The 18,384-nt window shown below is 42.7% G+C and overlaps 2 protein-coding genes across 2 annotated transcripts in view; both read left to right on the forward strand.

The window, feature by feature from the left end:
- The window catches only part of pir (pirin), a 12,049-nt gene extending 5,262 nt beyond the window's left edge, over positions 1-6,787 (forward strand). Inside the window, exons 4-9 of the mRNA XM_027011394.2 lie at positions 327-533; positions 1,260-1,344; positions 2,887-2,931; positions 4,810-4,892; positions 5,023-5,089; positions 6,257-6,787. Of these exons, the coding sequence (XP_026867195.2) occupies positions 327-533; positions 1,260-1,344; positions 2,887-2,931; positions 4,810-4,892; positions 5,023-5,089; positions 6,257-6,465 (696 nt within the window). The 3' untranslated portion in view covers positions 6,466-6,787. The remainder of the gene's footprint in view (positions 1-326; positions 534-1,259; positions 1,345-2,886; positions 2,932-4,809; positions 4,893-5,022; positions 5,090-6,256) is intronic.
- A 268-nt stretch (positions 6,788-7,055) lies between these two features.
- Positions 7,056-15,198, forward strand: vegfd (vascular endothelial growth factor D). Its single transcript, XM_027011384.2, has 7 exons — positions 7,056-7,815; positions 10,792-10,999; positions 12,274-12,464; positions 13,402-13,529; positions 13,810-13,916; positions 14,402-14,558; positions 14,897-15,198. Exons 1-6 carry the CDS (start codon positions 7,726-7,728, stop codon positions 14,545-14,547), a joined length of 870 nt encoding a protein of 289 aa, XP_026867185.1. The 5' UTR covers positions 7,056-7,725; the 3' UTR covers positions 14,548-14,558; positions 14,897-15,198.
- Positions 15,199-18,384: the final 3,186 nt, after the last annotated feature.

The raw sequence follows: 18,384 nt of genomic DNA on the forward strand, positions 1-18,384 counted from the left end.
TGAGGTCCATGCAGAGTATAATCACAGCTGTTGTATAGTTTTAGCAAGGTAGCGTGTGAAAGTGAAATTAGTGTGCAAATGGTACTTTCGTCATTGGCAAACCCTGTAAAAGAAAAAAAATGTCTGGCACATTGGATATGCTATATACACATTGACATACTTAAACATAATCACACACACTCAAATGTGCACACACTGTTATTACATCTGTTATTACACTTCAAACAATAATTCCAAACTATGATCATTTCAAAGTCTAATCCTGCATTTTTGTGCACGTCTTTGCGTGTGTGTGCACGTCTTTGCGTGTGTGTTTGACGTGCCAGTGGATGACTGCGGGGCGGGGCGTGGTTCACTCTGAGATGCCTGTTTCTGATGAGCCCGTGTGGGGTCTGCAACTCTGGGTGAATCTAAAGAAGGCGGATAAGATGGTGGAGCCTCAGTACCAGGAGCTGAAGAGCCAGCAGGTCCCCAAGCCCAGCAAAGACGGGGTCACCGTGGCTGTGATATCAGGGGAAGCCCTCAGTGTGAAGGTCAGACTGCAACACCCACCATGGCTGTGATATCGGGGGAAGCCCTCAATGTGAAGGTCACACTAGAACAGCTAGGGGGCTTCACAAAGGTGCTGAGTCACTATTTACTGAGTAATTTAGCCCAGACCTGAACTCAGTCTGCCTCCGGAATATGGCCCTTAATATCCCTGTCCAACCTCTCACCAGATTCTGATCTTCACTGGAGGAATCCAAGCCAAAAGGGCGGCGTTGACCCCCATTATCAGCAGGAAATTGGAACTGGGGTGGAAGTGGGCTTCTAACATTTATAACATGGACTGTGGCTTAGAGGGCTTCCTCTGTAGCTGAAATGAGTGCATCTGAGACACACACACACAAACGAGTACTCAAGAAAAGTTTAATGTAGGTCAGCCAAACCAGCCCAGTATTGACTAGAAACAGGTGCTTTCTGTTACTGTTACCTTTTGTAACTGTTCATAATAGTCTATAGTGGATTAGTCTGTATGGAAGAGAGGGGTACATAGGGGAATAGTCCATAAGGGAATAGTCTGGGAATTAATAGTCTATATGGGAATATTCTGGGAGGCAATAGTCTATAAGGGAATAGTTGTGGAGGGGAATAGTTTATAGGAGTATTGTCTGGAGGGGAATTGTTAAAGTTTATGCTGTAGAAGAAATTTTTTTTTTCTTTTTATGGTTGTAACATATTTCATGAGGGTTGTAATATTTTGTTGTTGCCTTTTTCAGTCAAAGATTTATACCAGAACTCCAACAATGTACCTCGATTTCAAACTCAAGGAAGGTGCAAGACATGTTCAACCAATACCCTTAGGTAAGAGTGAGGAGTGTGTGTCTGAGAGGGCCATCATGAAAACCTTCTGAGCATGTATCTGAGAGGGCCATCAGAGGAACTGAGGGTGTGTGTCTGAGAGGTTATCACTCTGCCCTATGGCCTGATGTGCTCGTGAAGTCATGGCAGAAAACCTGAACCTGTGTCTGAGGCCATGCATATGAGGCCGTGTGTGTATGTTTGAGGTTGTGTGTGTGTGAGGCCAGATACGCATGTGAGGCTGCATGCACGTGTGGTCACGTGTGTGAGGCTGCTTGTGCATGAGGCCAAGTGTGTGTTTTGCACTGGAGTCATGCGTCCAACTGGAGTCATGCGTCCCTAGGCCTGGTTAGCACTCTGGACGCTACGTGTACCTCACTCTCCTCTGCCTATAGTCGGCCTGTGATACTAAGAATTCTTCTGCGCTAATTTTGTACATACAAGGCATTACAACGCTTGAAAACATTATTGTATATACACCTGTAAGGACATTAACAGCTACCATGTACTGTGGATTAATTTTCCACTGAAATTCCCAACAGGATGGGATGGAGGAGAGTGGGCTTTGCCCTCAGAGGGGAGCGCTGTCATCTGTGGGAGTCTGGAATATGGGTCGCTGCACAGACAGCCACCACAGTGGTCATTACAGGAATTTCTCTATTGTTGTAGACTGGACATTATAAATCACATATGCAAAAGCTTGAGCTTCTCATGTCACATGTTTAAAAGGCTCAGAGGTAAATTCCTTCCAGACCTTTCTCAGGAATAGCTGAATCACTGCACCAGCTCTATGTATGACCAGGAAATGGACGCTTTCATTTTATCATAGTAGATCACAGTAATTTGTTGCACATTTTGGTTTGGAGGCTGTTATTTTTGAAAGCCTCTTTATTTCAAATATTTTTGTTATTAAAATGCAGCGTTTCAGAATCGATTTGAATGCGGGTAGATGTCCTTACTGAAATATTTACTAGGGCATAATTTTTATTTAAGGGGCGTACTAAGTGTATTTCTGGTTAGCAATCTAGCGGGTTTAATTTAGGAAGCACTGAGACTAACCTTATCAGGTGCTGCTCAGTGCTGCTCTTAATTGAGGGCAGGGTAATCCCTGAATGAAGCTGTGGAACGCCCATCTGGACAGAGAAAATAAACCATTTCTGACTCAGTTTGCACATGTTGCCAAGTGGTTTGGTTTAACCTTTAGAGTATGCACTATTTTATCAGCCATAGCAAATAAATTCTCTGATTGTGTATTTCCTGACTGATGTGCAGTGAGAGTTGTTACGTCTCAACCTGTGCATATTACAAATACAGAGACAAACTGTTAAGTCCTCTTTTCCAGTTCCAGAGGCAAATTAAAGATGTGCATACAAGCACACACATCCCAGTGTAGAGTGGGTCATGCTCTTGACAGTGTTTGTGTGCCTGTGTGAGGATTACCAGAATGTTTTGATGGGTGTGTGATCTGTGCAAGCATTACATCATTGTGGAGAAGATCTGAAATGTATTTAGAATGTATTTATTTCCCTATGTTCTCTTTTCCAGGATGGAATGCTTTTATCTACACTCTTTCTGGATCACTGCACACTGGTGAGCAGAGCTTCCTTCAGTCTTACCCACAGTGGATCAGCCACAAAGGGGCTTTTTTGTAAAGTCTACAATATTCTAAGTCTGTGCTTTTTTTTCAGGGGCCTCTCTGTAAAGTCTACAATATACCAATCTGTCCTTTTTTCACACAATCCCAATATCAGAGCCTTGTCGTCCCTGGATGTTTAAGCAGGTGTTTGGGAATGATTATTTTCCACTTCCTCTCCCACGTCTGAGGCCGGGGCGGACATATCAGGGTGCCTCTGATCACTGTCCAACAGCAACACTGCAGCTTGGCCAGTGTAGCTGATTCAGCCAAGTTTGAACTCTTGATTTACTGAGCCAGTTTTGATGATTTCCAGGTTGGGAGCAGATTTATGCCCAGTCATTAGCTGATGAGTTTTCCAACGTGGAGTCTCTGCAGGGACATTTCTAACGTCGCTCATACTGAACGCTGGCCAGCATCCTTTGGGTCTCATCCAGAGATTGCATAATGAATTTATATACCAGTAAGTTAAAGGTCTCTGCTCTGGTTCTTGTGTAACACAGAACCAGTCTTTCTGATTGCTGCTGCTCCCTTGCAATCGGCTCCCTGTCTAACTAAAATGACCACAGCAGAGTCAAGGAAGTGTCTCACCTGTTGCCACAATAAACTATAGCTGAAAAGCTGTGAGTATCCGGTGTGCTTCATGAGGAAAGCGTTATTGATTTCATTAGTGAAGCGGCTGGGCCAACAGTGTGGTTTTCGACATGCCAAGCTCCGATGGACAAGAGGGACTGTTTATGCTTCTTTTCTCAGCCAAAATGCAAAAATGTCTTCACTTCAAAGGCATTGAGACAGGCTTTCTGCTAAAGAAGCTGCATCGTGTTTTTATCAGACGAGGTTCAGCCTTGCACAGAACGAGGTCTGTTGAACCCATTCACAAACAACAGGGACTCTGTTCTGTTCTGTTCCCTTTCTGTATCTGATGTCCCACATTCATTCCAGGGCTCTCAGCATCAATATGTTTCTAATATCTTTGGACAAATATTACTAAAGGGAATATAGGTTAGCATAAACTTACACCAAGCACCACATGCATCATCTTCTAATGTAGGCTAGATGTAATTGTTTACAGATGTCGTGGGACTTTGAAAAAGTAAAACTGTTTTCATATTAAGGTTGTATTGTTTGAAGAAGCCACCACATTACCACTGAGGCCAAGTAGAGCTTACAGCTGGGTTCGATAAAGATATGCATCGTCGTCTCTGAGCCTTAGAGCAAATGACTTGGTTTAGCGTAAAAGAGGCCTGGGCACTTATTAGATATGTTTTCTGGTTAAGACATTAATGTAATACCATCTGGACCACAGCTGTTGTCTAGAGCAAGTCATAATCTATTCTCAAGGGCATGTAACAACAGGATGGAACAGGCTCATGTAGTTGTAGCTACAATACGGCATAGATTCAACGTAGCCTATTTATGAATATAATACTTTGGGTCCTATTAAATTCACAGCGGAAATTAGGTAATTTCACGGACCAGATTCTAAAAAATTACAGATTTCATGTTCAAGAGAAATGCTACATCTCACAGCATTTCTTAAATAACACTTATTAGCCAGCTAACCTCAAAAGCAGTGTACTTTGTACTTCCAAGTAATGTTTTTTGTCAAAACCAGCAAAATTGCAATGTTTGTTTAAATTTAAATTCACATCAAAGATCAAAAGGACCACTTCTGCAGGTCAAAAGAACAACTCTACATTACTAGTTAGTTTGAGATGGCAACAAATTTCACAAGACTAATTTCATGCGATTTTCATTGTCATGAATTTGGTAGCACCCTAACTAATAATAGTGCATGATTATGAAATGTTTTAAAGGTAAACTTCTATCTTTAGGGCCAGATGAAGAACAGAAAAAGGTGGAGCCTCATCACACTGTCGTTTTTGAGGATGGCGACTGTGTCAAAGTGGAAAATAAGGTACAAAACGCAACACCTTTCAGTTCTGGATTTGGCGATGCTTTAGTTTGTGCCGTTCACTGTGGCTGAGAAAGTGCCTGCAGTGCTAATCCGGTTTCTCAGTGTTAATGCAGATTCTTTGTGTTTCCAGGCCCCTGAGGAGGCCCATTTTGTTCTGATCGCAGGGGAGCCCATTAACGAGCCTGTGGTCCAGCACGGTAAGCAAAGTAAAAAAAAAAAAAACCCTACTGGGTGTGGAGGGAAAACAAACATCAAATGACAAAATATTACAATGTGGAGTCCTTGGGTTAGTGAACTGAAATAGAAGTGAAAAACGATTAATATGAAATCAAATTCACACTCTCGAATTATACTGGCAGTGTTAACTGGATAGTATATGTCTACATCTCCTATGAGCTGTGCAGGAATTAGAGAATTTGTATCAGGGTGTTGGCTGCTGTTTCTGGGCCTGTTTTGTGTTGGTGCTTTGTTAGCACATGCACCAGAGAGCTTTCAAAATCACAAGAGTTGACACTTGATGAATCTGGAATCTTTTCCTGTTGTCTCATAAGGAGAGAGCAGAGGAAGAGAGACTGAAGGTAGTGCAGGCCACGACCTGCTTTACGCTGGCGTCTGAGGGTTTTCAGGGCTAAGGAGTAATAATTGTGACTTGCCAAGTTGATCCCTCAGCCTGAACCCAGTTGAGCATCTGTTTCACTAACTGCAGTCATGGCTATAGGCAAACAGCCCTAAAACGGACAGGAGCTGAAAGTGTATGCACTCATTACATGTATGAGAGCACCAGCACTTGGCCTCACGGACGCGTGGCATGTGTCCAACACTGTCATGCCAACTTTATTTCAGATTACCATCATACTACTCCTGTTCCACCTACTGGGGGTGTTGTGTTTGGAGAGGACAGCATTCCCTACACAGTTCGCTCATATACACACACATTCCCTACACATATTCCCTCACATCTGTTAATATATCTGAAAGAAAGGTGCCTTTCTGTGCTTCAGATTACCATCATACTACTCCTGTTCCACCTACAGGGGGTGTTGGTGTTTGGAGAGGACAGCATTCCCTACACATATTCCCTCACATCTGTTAATATATCTGAAAGAAAGGTGCCTTTCTGTGCTTTAGTATCGTAGTCATTTCATTTTAAGAAACGTAATGAAGTACTGAATCAAAACATCAGAAACTACTTACCAATTACTTATGCTCTGTTCTGTATACATGAAGAGTTCTGTATTCTCCTGGAGGGACTATCCAGCATAGCATCGTGGACAAATAACCCCTGTCCTTATGCCTGACCCAAGCAATGGCCATGTTTCAAATGGGTGGTGATGAGCTGTATATGTGTTTCTCCACATTGCAGGGGCCATTTGTCATGACCTCAGATGAGGAGATTGAGCAGACCCTCAGAGACTATGCTTCAGCCACCAATGGATTTGAGAGAGCAAACACTGGCGATCTAAAATATGTGACCAATTCTGACCATTCCATATGTCTAAAAAATAACCTCAAATTATTTTTTGGCATGAATATATTAATTTATCAGTTTGTCAAGGTTTTTTGTACTGGATAATTATTAAAGATGCATTTTGTATTGGTTTTAATTGTAAACTAAGTTTATCAGCGAGGTTTGATTCTACTTTGTATCTTTTTTCTTTGAACTGATTATTCAGCCATTAATTTACTTTGCTCTGAATATTATTATTAGAGTAATTATACCATTTCCCATAAGCGACCAATTTGTATGAAATCTCTTTGTGTAGTCATATTTGTATGATCTCATTAGCAATATGCTCTTTTGAAGTGTTTTAAAATGACATGTTTAAGTCTTTATAAGGAATGAGGGAGCAAACAGCTTTACTTATAAAGCCATTAAAGTACATCAGAACATCTAATTCTCATCTCGCATTTCAGACTCATTTTCAGGGTTGGACTAGAATGACATACACAAACAAACACACCCATTCCAAGCATGAGTCAGCCCCCCCCCATGGGCTGGGTCTGGGTAGGATGTGGGCTCTAGCCAGTGTCTCCTCATACACCCTGTCTCCACCCTTCCATCTCCTCCCACTCTGCTCTATCTGCATGGTCTGGATCACATTTAAAACCACATGTTCATGCTGGTGTCAGCGTGGGTGGGTGGGTGAGGGGTTAGCCGAGCACAGAGGCAGCAAGCTCGGACATGGCTTCGGGACAGTAGCGCTGGACAGGAGCGGGGGACGGCCATGCCAGCCTGCCCGTCTGTAAGGGACTCGCGGCCAACTGCAGACTGAACCAACGGCGCCTCGGACAGGGTTTGTCAAGCACGCACAGGCGATCAGCCTGCGACGGGAATGACTTGAGAGCGAGTCCTGGGGATGCCACGTCCAACACCTACACGAGTTGCAGACAGCCACCTAAGCTGACGGACTGAGCTCACAGAGGAAGGGAAGGGATTGCTTCACTTTCAGGCTGCTTCAAAGTGCTTTGCCACAAGTGTGCCTCTTTTTTTTTTTTTTTCTAAGGATTTTATTTATTTATTTATTTATTTTACCCCAGCCTATTTAAAAGGGAAACTCCATTTGGCTTATGAGGTGTCTTCTTTCTCTGTGACAACTCTCCTCCTCTTCTGACCAGCAGTGGGAATTTTAAGACTCATCTGTGTACGCGTGTGTGTGTGTGTGTGTGTGTGTGTGTGAGTGAGAGAGGAAGAGTAAGAGTGACTCTGAGGGTGTGTGGTCTGGGAGAACTCCTCAAGGAGCTCTGTTGTGTGTTCGTTCATGTCCGTGCTGTGCGTACTGGCTTGTCACAGTAAGGCTCGTGTGCAGTCGGCTCCCAGAGGCTCTCTTACACAATGAGGACTTTGTCTACTGTTGGACTTCATATGCTGTTGCTCCTGTATGTCAGACTGATGATGGCTACAGACACGCTGGCTTCCCCAAAAGTGAGTAACTCCAGCTCGGCTAGCTTGTTAGACTGTTTACTTGCTAATAACAATGCAAACGTCCTATGATAATGCCCAGTACCAGTGTTATGTGTTACGAAATAGGCAGTGCACAAAAAAAAGTTAGTGACTTGCAAAGTTTTAAACGTACTGTAGACATACTTGTGGTAAGTAACCCTGCCCCGCACACCAACAGGATTACAGGTGAATTCCTCAGAGGGAAAGCAAAGATCTGAACAGGAAGAATGTGGTGTGGGTTATCAGCACTTGCACATCAACTTCTTTTTTTTTTTTTTTTTTTCTGAAGCAAGGCTTAATACCATTCACCACATTTAAGCACTCTTGTTTTAGAGTAATTATGTCAAACTCTTTAATGCTTAAAGAGCTTTCAAATTGCTAAAAAATTTAGTTCACTCTGTTGTATAAGGTTACTCATAACATTTTGAAAAGTTGTAAAAAATCTGGTGCGATTTTATTATGACAGTTTGCAAGAAGTTCTGGAAGCCTCATGCTTAAGTCATTGAGCAGTTCAGCTTTATGTGTGCAATTATTGTTATAATAGTGTGGTATATCTTACATAGTCTATGGAGTAAATCTGTGGAGTAAATCCAGGCACTATGTGGTAAATCCATGGAGTATGTAATAATCTGAAGTAATCTGTGGAGTATGAAATAATTTGTAGAGTAAATGCATGGAGTGTGCAGTAGAGTTGTAGTATAAACTGCTGAAGAGTGATTGCACTGTAAACCTGTGTGAGCATTCCTAAGAGTTTCATACAGGTTATGATTCTAGCAGATTCTAGGAGTTAAAGAGCATAATGGAAGCATTATAGAAGTAAGAACTGATTGAGTATTATGCTCGTGTGTGTGTGTGTGTGTGTGTGTGTGTGTGTGTGTGTGTGTGTGTGTGTGTCTGTGTGTGTGTGTGTGTGTGTGTGTGTGAGTGAATAAAACTTAATTGATCCTGAAGAAAACTGTTTGTGTGAAGAGATGCTTCAGGATTTTTAAAAACTCCACAGACTTATTGTTTTCCTGTGTCCCATCCTCTCTCTCTCTCTCTCTCTCTCTCTCTCTCTCTCTCTCTCTGTCTCTCTCACTGTCTCACCCTTTCTCCCTTTTTTTCCCTAAGTGACCTTACATGTTCTACACCTAATTTACTTGTATGTGTATCAAACTACTTGTATGGGTCTCAAACTACTTTCCTTTCTTTTTCTTCTCCTTTCTTTTCTTTTCTAATTAACTCATTTTCTCTGCCTTATTTCTGCCCCTCTCCATCACTTGGCTTTCTTTCTTTCCTCTCTCGATCCCCGCTGATCACCTCGGAGGGTATGTCAGTGAAGTGGGGCGCGCCACCTTAACCAGCCTGGAGCAGCTCATAGTCGCTTGGCCGCAGTTGGATGCACTCTCTCACGACACGCTTCAACCACATCCGCTTTGCCAGCCGCTCGTGACTTTCCTGTGTTAAACATGCATGAGTGCAGCTTGCTCTTTCGAGATTACTCTCCGTCTGGTTTTGCTGGTCCTGGCAGGGTACGCCTAACATGCAGTAAACATTACTAACCGGACCATTGTTGTCATTGGCTGGTGTAGAAATCAAGTTGTTTGAACTGTACCATGTGGAATTGTGTAAGCAGCGTGAGAGCCTGCACACGGCAGCTTTGAGAGGTCGTGTGTGTCTGAGTCAGGCTTAGTGGATGTCCCCTGTAGATTTTGGACAGTGCTTTCAAAAGGCTGTTGGTAACATGCGATTTCAGTTCACTGCAATGTGTTTTGTTTACATGCCAACTTATCAGCTAGAGTTCAAGTGCGGAAGGTGTGAGATGAGCCTAGGGCTTGTGTCTCCTCCATTTCCCAAGATACCGATCAGAGCAGGAATCAGCCTCAGGGTATCTCTGCTTTTACCAAGTTTGTGCCCATTACCAAACAGAATTTGATCCACTCTCCTTCACTCACCTGTCTGCTCAGGTATTCCTGACTGAGCGCTGAGAGCTTCAGTCAGTAACTTGAGACTTGGGCCTGCTCTCTGAGAGGGCTCTGCTGGTTTCGCACACTTTTGTGTGCTTGTCAGAAAGGAACTGACTTCTACAAGCTTGTGGGATGTGTGAAAACAGACCTTCTCTATTCTCTGATGGCTGGTAGATTTCCCATTCTCCAGGCCCTGAGCTGTCTGTTAGATTCTGTCCTGCACTTTGTAACAGGTGGTCCATGGGAAATAAGAGTCACATACTGAGATAACAGATTCATGTTCCAGCCAGGATTGCATGGTCCAGCTGTTTAGGATGGGCTGGTCCCAGAGGATGCTCTTTCTCTCTCGCTCTCTCTCTGTCCTCCTGCCCATGTGTGCACGCATATACGTGTGTGTGTGTGTGTGTGTGTGTGTGTGTTGATCCAAGCATTGAAGTGGGCAAATTCATAACTTATTGCAGAGGAGATGTAGAAACATCTGCAGCTGGTGGTCTACAGATTCAGTTGCCCAGAGTAGAAGCGTAACAGAACCAAGCCCTGAGCAACAGTAATCATGCCTCCTTGCCTGTAGAATTTTAGGTCCTGGTTATGAATCACTGCAGTTGACAGAACAGTTCTGCAGCAGCCAAGGCTTGGTGTAGATGTTGGCAAACAGAGCTAGTTCAGCTAAATGCTTTATTATTCCAGTTAAAAAAATATGAATAGTTTTCACTCACGAAACTGGACATTTGTGAATGTGACTTAGATATGCTTGTGCTGCCCTCTTATGGTGAGACCTGGACATGTTCCTGTCATGTTTGTAGAATATCGGTTTTGAAAATAGAGGTGCTCTCAGTGTATTTTAGCACTGCAGTGTTGCTGCAATCCTAAATCTGTCCTAATGTTTTATCATCATCATCATCATCATCATCATCATCATCTCCTTCACCACAATCATCTTGGCCATCTTCTCCCTCCTCCTCCTCCTCCTCCTCCTCATCATCATCATCATCGTCATCACTCTTCTCTGCAGGAGATAAACCAGGAGAAGTGGGAGAGGGACATCCGATCAGCCGCCAGTCTGGATGAGCTGCTCATGTTGACGGACTACCCAGACTGGAAGCTGTGGAGATGCCGTCTGAAGCTGAAGCACGTAGACTCAGAGTTCCGCTCGGCGTCAGCCGGATCGCACAGATCCACTCGCTTTGCTGCCAACACCTACAGCCTGGACATACTCAAAGGTAGCAGTGTCTCACACACACACACACACACACACACACACACACACCAAACCTAAATAAATAACTAGCCCTCCAAGGCCACACATATAGCGTGCATACAAAATGTTTCCAGGCCCTTTCAAGATTTCCACATTTTGCTATGTTTCAGACTAACTCATCAAATGGATTTAACACATTTTTCATTCTCTATACAATACTCCACTTGAACAAAGCAAAAACAGACGTATAGAATGTTTTGTAAATGAATTAAAAATATATTTAAAAAAAACAGAAATATTCCATTTACATTAATATTCAGACCCTTGTTAAAGCACATTTGGCAGCAATGACAATCTTGAGTCTTCTTGGGAGTGATCCTACAAGTTTGGCACACCTTTCTGTTGGAGGTTTCCCTCTGTCATCGGGGCAGAACCATTCCAGCTCAGCCAGGTTGGATGGGGAGGGTCAGTGGACAGCCATTTTCAGCTCTCTCCAGAGATGTTCTACTGGGTTCAGGTCCAGACTCTGGCTGGGTCACTCCAGAACATTCCAAGTTTTCCCGAAGCCACTCCTGTGTTTCCTTGGCAGGTGGACTCTGATGAAGGTGTAGAAACATTTCCAGGACCACTGATAGGATGCACCAGAACTCAATGTGAGTGTCACAACAAAGGGTCTGAATGCTTATGTAAATGTATGTAAATATGCTGTTTCAGTCTTTTATTTTAGTAAATGTAAAGAATATTCCAGTTCTTGCTTTGTCATTGTGAATTATATTGTTATGTTTAATGAGAAAACATGACTTAAATCCATTTAAGGTGAGTCTGAAAAATACCAAAATGTAGAAAAACTTGAAAGCTTTACATATGCATGGTATGTCTGTATTAGCATGCTGTGCCCAAACTAACTCAATTACCACAGTGATGTAAATTTGTTAATGATTGTCCCTGATATCATTCTCTGTAAATAACAAGATATATTCATTGTTCCTGCTCTTAATGACTACACAATTTTATTTTTTTCTACATGTCTTTGACAGTTTTGAACAGATATACATTATATGCATATACTATATTTTCCTGTTACTATGAGTATCTGTATTGGTTTTCTATACTCTGGTAAAAACTGCTGTTTGGCTGAAGATGCAAGCTATTCTCAGTGGAAAATCCCCACTGACATTGTAATCAGTCACAGCACAGAATCAGCCTGGATGCTGCAAATGGCAGTCATAATCAATATGAAGGTCTTCAATCATAATCGATGTGAAGAGCATTAACATGTGATTGGCTGTTTCCCAGCCATTGATGAGGAGTGGCAGAAGACGCAATGCATGCCACGGGAGACGTGTGTGGATGTGGCTGCAGAGATGGGCACCACCACGGACATGTTCTACAAGCCCCCCTGCGTCTCCGTCTACAGGTGTAGCGGATGCTGCAACAAGGAGGGCGTCACCTGCCGGAACACCAGCACCACCTATATTAATAAAACAGTACTGGTCTCCTTCCTAATTCACCTGTCTTAATGACTCTATTAGTAATAGGGAACAGAGCACTAGAGTAAAAACCATGCTTACAATTCCAGACTTAAAATGGGTTTCAGTAGTCACTGTTTTTGTTTTTTTTGTTTTTTAGTCATAAAATGCTGACTAAATGTTTAATGGCATGTTTGCTAGACAGAGTGAGGCTTCTCTAAAGACATTTTACTTCTTTGAAATCTGCAGTGTGTTCTGCTTTGCCTTTTACAGCCTCTCTGTGTCTACTATGTCTGCGTGTGCTGCATCTTAGTTTGAAAAGATAGTTTGACTACGTGGTTTTCGGGTTGTTTTAATGAAAAATGCACTAACATAGAGGAACTAACCACAGAGTCAGGACTGTTCACTACAGCCAAAAAAACAAACAAAAAACAGATGTCTGAACCATTTTGCATAAAATGATTTTGAATACATTTTCTGATGCCATAGCATTATTCCATGTGTTTTTTGTTTGCAGGGAAACATTATCTGATTTTTATGGATCACACTGTTCACATTACATACACAAACTAGGCAGACACATGTAGCTTTAATGAAAGTTTGGATAAATAATTGTAGCCACCATGACCCCAGTTCCTGTCCTGACAGTTTTTCTTTAAAATACTCCATAATGTGAATTATGCAGAAATTTAGTAAAATCAGTGGAATTCTAGCTGCATATGCGAACATCAAATGACACATCCCTAATTCCATCTGAGAAAGTGTTGTACTGTAATCTCAGGATCAGTTCTTTGAGGTAACTAAGATCGGGCCATTTCTGAAGCCCTGTGAACATCAGTAGAAGCAATAGGAAGCACTGTTATTGCCATTGTGAGATGTGCATGTGCATGTGCATGTGCAGCTGTGTTTGGGAATGTAGTTTATTTGACTTTTGCTGGACCTTTATTCTCCACAGCTCCTGAGTGTGATCCCATTCAAATACGGCCTGGAACCTGTGCTGATAAAAGTGGCCAATCACACGGAGTGTAAATGCCAGGAACCTCAGCTGATACGCCGGCACGTTCACCCCCACAGGAAGTCTAGGTCAGTATGGACCTCACAAACCACCTCCACAACCCACCCTACAATCTTTTCGACAACACAACCCACAACCCACTCCACAACGCACCCCATCACCCCCCTCAATAACCTACCCCACAACTCCCAAGCCTACCTCCACAAGCGTGTCAGAATGCCAGATAGATGCTTCTCAGAGTTCTATCATTCAAACTCTCTTTAAGTTTTGTGTGTGTGTGTGTGTGTGTGTGTGTGTGTGTGTGTGTGTGTGTCTGTGTGTGTGTTTGTCTTTGTGTGTTAACTACAGGTGTTCTCCTGTCCGCCAATCAGAGGACTCTGGGCGGCTATGTGATCATGGACTGATATGGGATTGTATGGAGGATCGTTGTGTGCCTTACCCCTCCAGTAGCCAAGGTCAGTACCTGTACATGTGTTTGTGTTCAGTAGCCAAGGTCAGTACCTGTACATGTGTTTGTGTTCAGTAGCCAAGGTCAGTACCTGTACATGTGTTTGTGTTCAGTAGCCAAGGTCAGTACCTGTACATGTGTTTGTGTTCAGTAGCCAAGGTCAAGTACCGGTACATGTGTTTGTGTTCAGTAGCCAAGGTCAGTACCGGTACATGTGTTTGTGTTCAGTAGCCAAGGTCAGTACCGGTACATGTGCTTGTGTTCAGTAGCCAAGGTCAGTACCGGTACATGTGCTTGTGTTCAGTAGCCAAGGTCAGTACCGGTACATGTGCTTGTCTTCAGCCCATCACTGTGTTGTAGTGGGCGTCACTTTCAGCTGGTGAACCTGTGAGCATAGAAATGGGCAGAGCACAGGGGTGGAAGGACGGACACTAAGATTACATCGGACTTCTTTAAAACAGTTATTTCTCTGTTATCTGTCTGCGTGGGCAGAGGATTCCCTCATCCCAAACACAGAGGACTGTGAAATTGACGTGGAGCGCTGTGAGTGCATTCCGAAAGAGCCGACAAGAAGGCGACCATATCCAATCTGCTCCCTCAATTATACGAGTCCACCCAGAAGCAAAAAGTTCAACTAGGTGTAGTGCAGGTAACGTGTGTCTGATCACCACCTTTTAAATCTGCGTCTAGGACTGAGAGATTATTCTGCTCTAGACCATAGTGTCTACATAGTACATACTTCAAAGTAAATGTGACAACTTTGGAAGTACTTATACCTTATAATAACCATAATACTGCCTGTGCCGTTCCTATGTAGGTTATTTTTCACACACGTATACTTGCAGTGCCTCCTGAGAAATACGTTGCTTTGACTAACTGAAATAAATGTCAGTTAATGGAAATAAATGTGAGTAATCATTTCACAAATCTTTCTGTGCTGCATGTGACGTCCTTTTATTTCTGCATGTTTTTTTTTTTTTCCCACAGCTGCGAGAAAAAGTGAGAGCTAGCAAAAACAGCCCCCTGACAACCTGCTCCTGCAGGAGCTGGGATCAAAGCAACATTCTAATTTATTTATATTCTTATTTATAATATTGTCTTATGTACACAAGTATATAACATTTAATCACACTTCACATTATTACCATGACTATGTTAACATTAACAACAACAACAAAAAATTGTGGTGTATAAATATGTCACATGTTTCTGTGCACTGAATGTAAAATATTACAATGCTTAAAATAGCAGTGTACTTTGCCTGATAAAATACTTTTTCTTTTTAAGAATGTTATTTTAATAATATATAGTTCTTTGAATACAGCATTATATATTTCTTTTAGCTAAAATACTATTACAACAAACTTATTCACATAGATGGTAGATATCAGAGGGTTATTAGCATTATAAAACCAATGCTAAAAAACAGTTAGTAACTTTTTTCAAATAAACAAAAGTGCAAACAGAACTACAAACCTATTTGCATTCCTGATGGCCACCTGTCTGATGGAAAAGCATAACTTTCCTACAAAAAAAAAAAGAAAGAAGAAAAAACACACACGCATGCATGCCTACACACACACTCAAGAATACAAACACACACACACACACACACACACACTCACTCACTCACTCACTCACTCACTTACTTACTTGTCTTGTGGCTCTTACAATAATAATCTTGAAATAGATATTAGCAGACAAATCCTAGAGTCCGGGTTATGCAGAGCAAGAAACCAAAGGAACATAAATGAGATCATACAAGACAATTACAATCATACAGTACAATTAATATCATATAGAAAAATGTAAATCACACTGGACTATGAAGGTAATACATTAAAATTAAGATAATACAGGAATCCAAGATGCTTCAGATCAGGAACCACCACACAGCTTTCCCATTGGACACTATGTTCATCTCACCTGAGATGCTAACCATTGCTATCCCACCAACAAAGCAATGCAAGTGGGAGAGGGAAAGGAAGCAGGAGGGAAAGCAGGCTGGTCTGCGCGCTAGGCTGAAAGGTACAGCCGGGTATTCCACAAAGCAGACTCTCTCAGATTAGCCAGATAAATTAAATTCAAAGTTGAGGATTAAGATCAAAGTTGAGGATTGAGGACTGCAAGGCTTGATGACCACAACTCGTCTCCTATTGGACAGTCTGACTTTTGGCTGCAGACATGACCAGCAAGCACTGCTGTGCAGTTCTGGAGTTCCTAATGGTAAGGTGCAGAACATTCTTTCTCCCAAGGCATTTCACAAGAATAATAATCATGGCAGTATATGCTTCCCCTCAGGTTAATACTAAGATAGAATTGGAAAAGCTACATGATGGCATTAACAACCGTGCAACTGGGTTTCAACCATACAGGTCTCAAATTGGTGATCTCAAATTTATTTAAAAAAAATGTGAATTTCCCAGCAAGAGACACAAACAATCTTGGACTAAATGTATACAAACAACCCAGTGCATTTAAAGCTACTCCATATGCACACCTAGGACAATGAAGCCATATCTCTAATCCTGAGCCTAGTTTGTAGATCCTGGATATATAGAGCTAAACCAGCTATGTTGCAAGATGCAACATTCAGATCAGGGGACAAACAAACCTACAGTGAAACATGAGAGAAACCCAGCAGAGACTTCAGAAATGCAAAGTGCAGACAGAAACACTTTTCAAGGGCCACTTTAAAAACCTGTGTGGAAGGACATCAATGCACTGGCTGACTACAAACACATCAGTATGTTTCCCAGTAAATATGCCACACTGCCCTATGTTCTTGGAACAGTTCTTTGCTTGCTTTTACACTTAAAGGGGGGAGGGGTGATTACACCACTCATCAACCCACTTGCTGAAGGGGTGATAGTGGTTCTACAGTGCCACCAGGTGAGGACCACCCCGAGAAAGGATCATGCCAAACAAAGTGTCAGGCCCAGACGGAGTGCCCGGCTGGGTACTGAGAACATGTGAAGACCAGCTCACATATGTGCTTATCAACATATTCATTGTGTCTCTAAATCCTCCACAATCATCCCGCTGGCCAAGGAATCATCTGTGAAGTGCTTGAATGATTGTCATCCAGAGGCTTTAGTGCCTATAATCATGCAGTGCTTTGAGAAGGTTGTGCTTTCACACATTAGCGCCGCCATCCCACCTGATCTGGATGTGCACCAGTTTGCTAAATTGCATCACAGCAGCACTCCACTTCGCCCTGACACACTCAGAAGACAGTTATGTGAGAACGCTATTCGTGGAGTTTAGCTCCACATTTAGCACAATCATTCCTAACAAACTGGTCAAAAAACTGGAGAACCTGGGCCTTGGCTCTTTTATGTGCGCATGGGTCATGAACGTCTTCACGGATCAACCACAGTGGGTCAAAATTTGAAGTCATGCCTCCAACACCATTATTCCAAATATAGGAACCCCACAGGACTGTGTGCTGAGCCCAGCGCTTTTCACACTTTTCACATATGACTGCACCCCCATTTGACTCACACCTCCAGTTCCATTATTACATTTTCTGATGACACCACAACAACTGGGCTGGTTTCATACAATGAGGATACTACAGGCTGAAGGTGGAACATCTGACCGAATGGTGCAGGGAGAACAACTTGGTCCTCAACACCTCTAAGACAAAGGAGATCATCATTTACTACAGGATAACAAAACAGATACTCCACCTCTACTTACTAGTAAATGTTGAAGCAGTGGAAAGTCGACATGGACCTCCAACACCTCACACATGGTCAAAAAAGCCCAACAAAGACTTTTCTTCCTTGCGAAGTCCAGCTCCCACAGAAACTACTGGGCAATTTCTACAAGACCACCACCAAAAACATCTTGGCCAACTGCACCACAGTGTCCTTCAGCTACATTTGGCATAGATCTGCATCATGTGGTGAATCTCGAAAAGTACATTGTTGGATCAAGGCTCCCAAACCTGGACGGGACTGAGGAAGAAGGATAACAGCTTCATCAGAATCATCAGACATCCTGTTCGTTCCCTGTTTGACCTGCTGTCGTAAGACAGAAGGTACACCACACTAAAATCCTGCATCAATAAACTGAGGAACAGTTTCTTCCCCAGAACTGCAGCCTTCAGAACACATCTACCTTCCCAACCAAAAAGCTGACTACATGAACTAGAAACACATACAGGCACACACACCAAAGTCTGAGGCACACACACACACACACACACACATATATACACCAAAGACTGAGGCACAGACACACACAAACAAACAAACAAACAAACAAACACAAACACTCACTCACTCACTCACTCTGCTAAACTGTCCCCTGGAATAGGTTTCACAATTATACCCCCCCCCCCCCCACTTTGTTTGACGAACAACCAGGATGAGGTTTGGACCGGTCTTTGTTGCCCGGCCAGACCAGGTACGGATAACTGAAATATAGTACTTTGTCTCCCCAGGACTTCACCTCCTGACTACAGAATT

This window comes from Electrophorus electricus, chromosome 21 (assembly GCF_013358815.1).
Source record: "Electrophorus electricus isolate fEleEle1 chromosome 21, fEleEle1.pri, whole genome shotgun sequence".
NCBI lineage: Eukaryota > Metazoa > Chordata > Actinopteri > Gymnotiformes > Gymnotidae > Electrophorus > Electrophorus electricus.

Bases quoted from the DNA above. Each gene is read 5' to 3' on its own strand.
- vegfd (XM_027011384.2), top strand. From the start codon at position 7,726: ATGAGGACTTTGTCTACTGTTGGACTTCATATGCTGTTGCTCCTGTAT. The intron at 12,465-13,401 runs GTACTGGTCTCC...TATTCTCCACAG, and splicing joins CCACCTATATTAATAAAACA to CTCCTGAGTGTGATCCCATT. The intron at 13,917-14,401 runs GTCAGTACCTGT...CTGCGTGGGCAG, and splicing joins TTACCCCTCCAGTAGCCAAG to AGGATTCCCTCATCCCAAAC.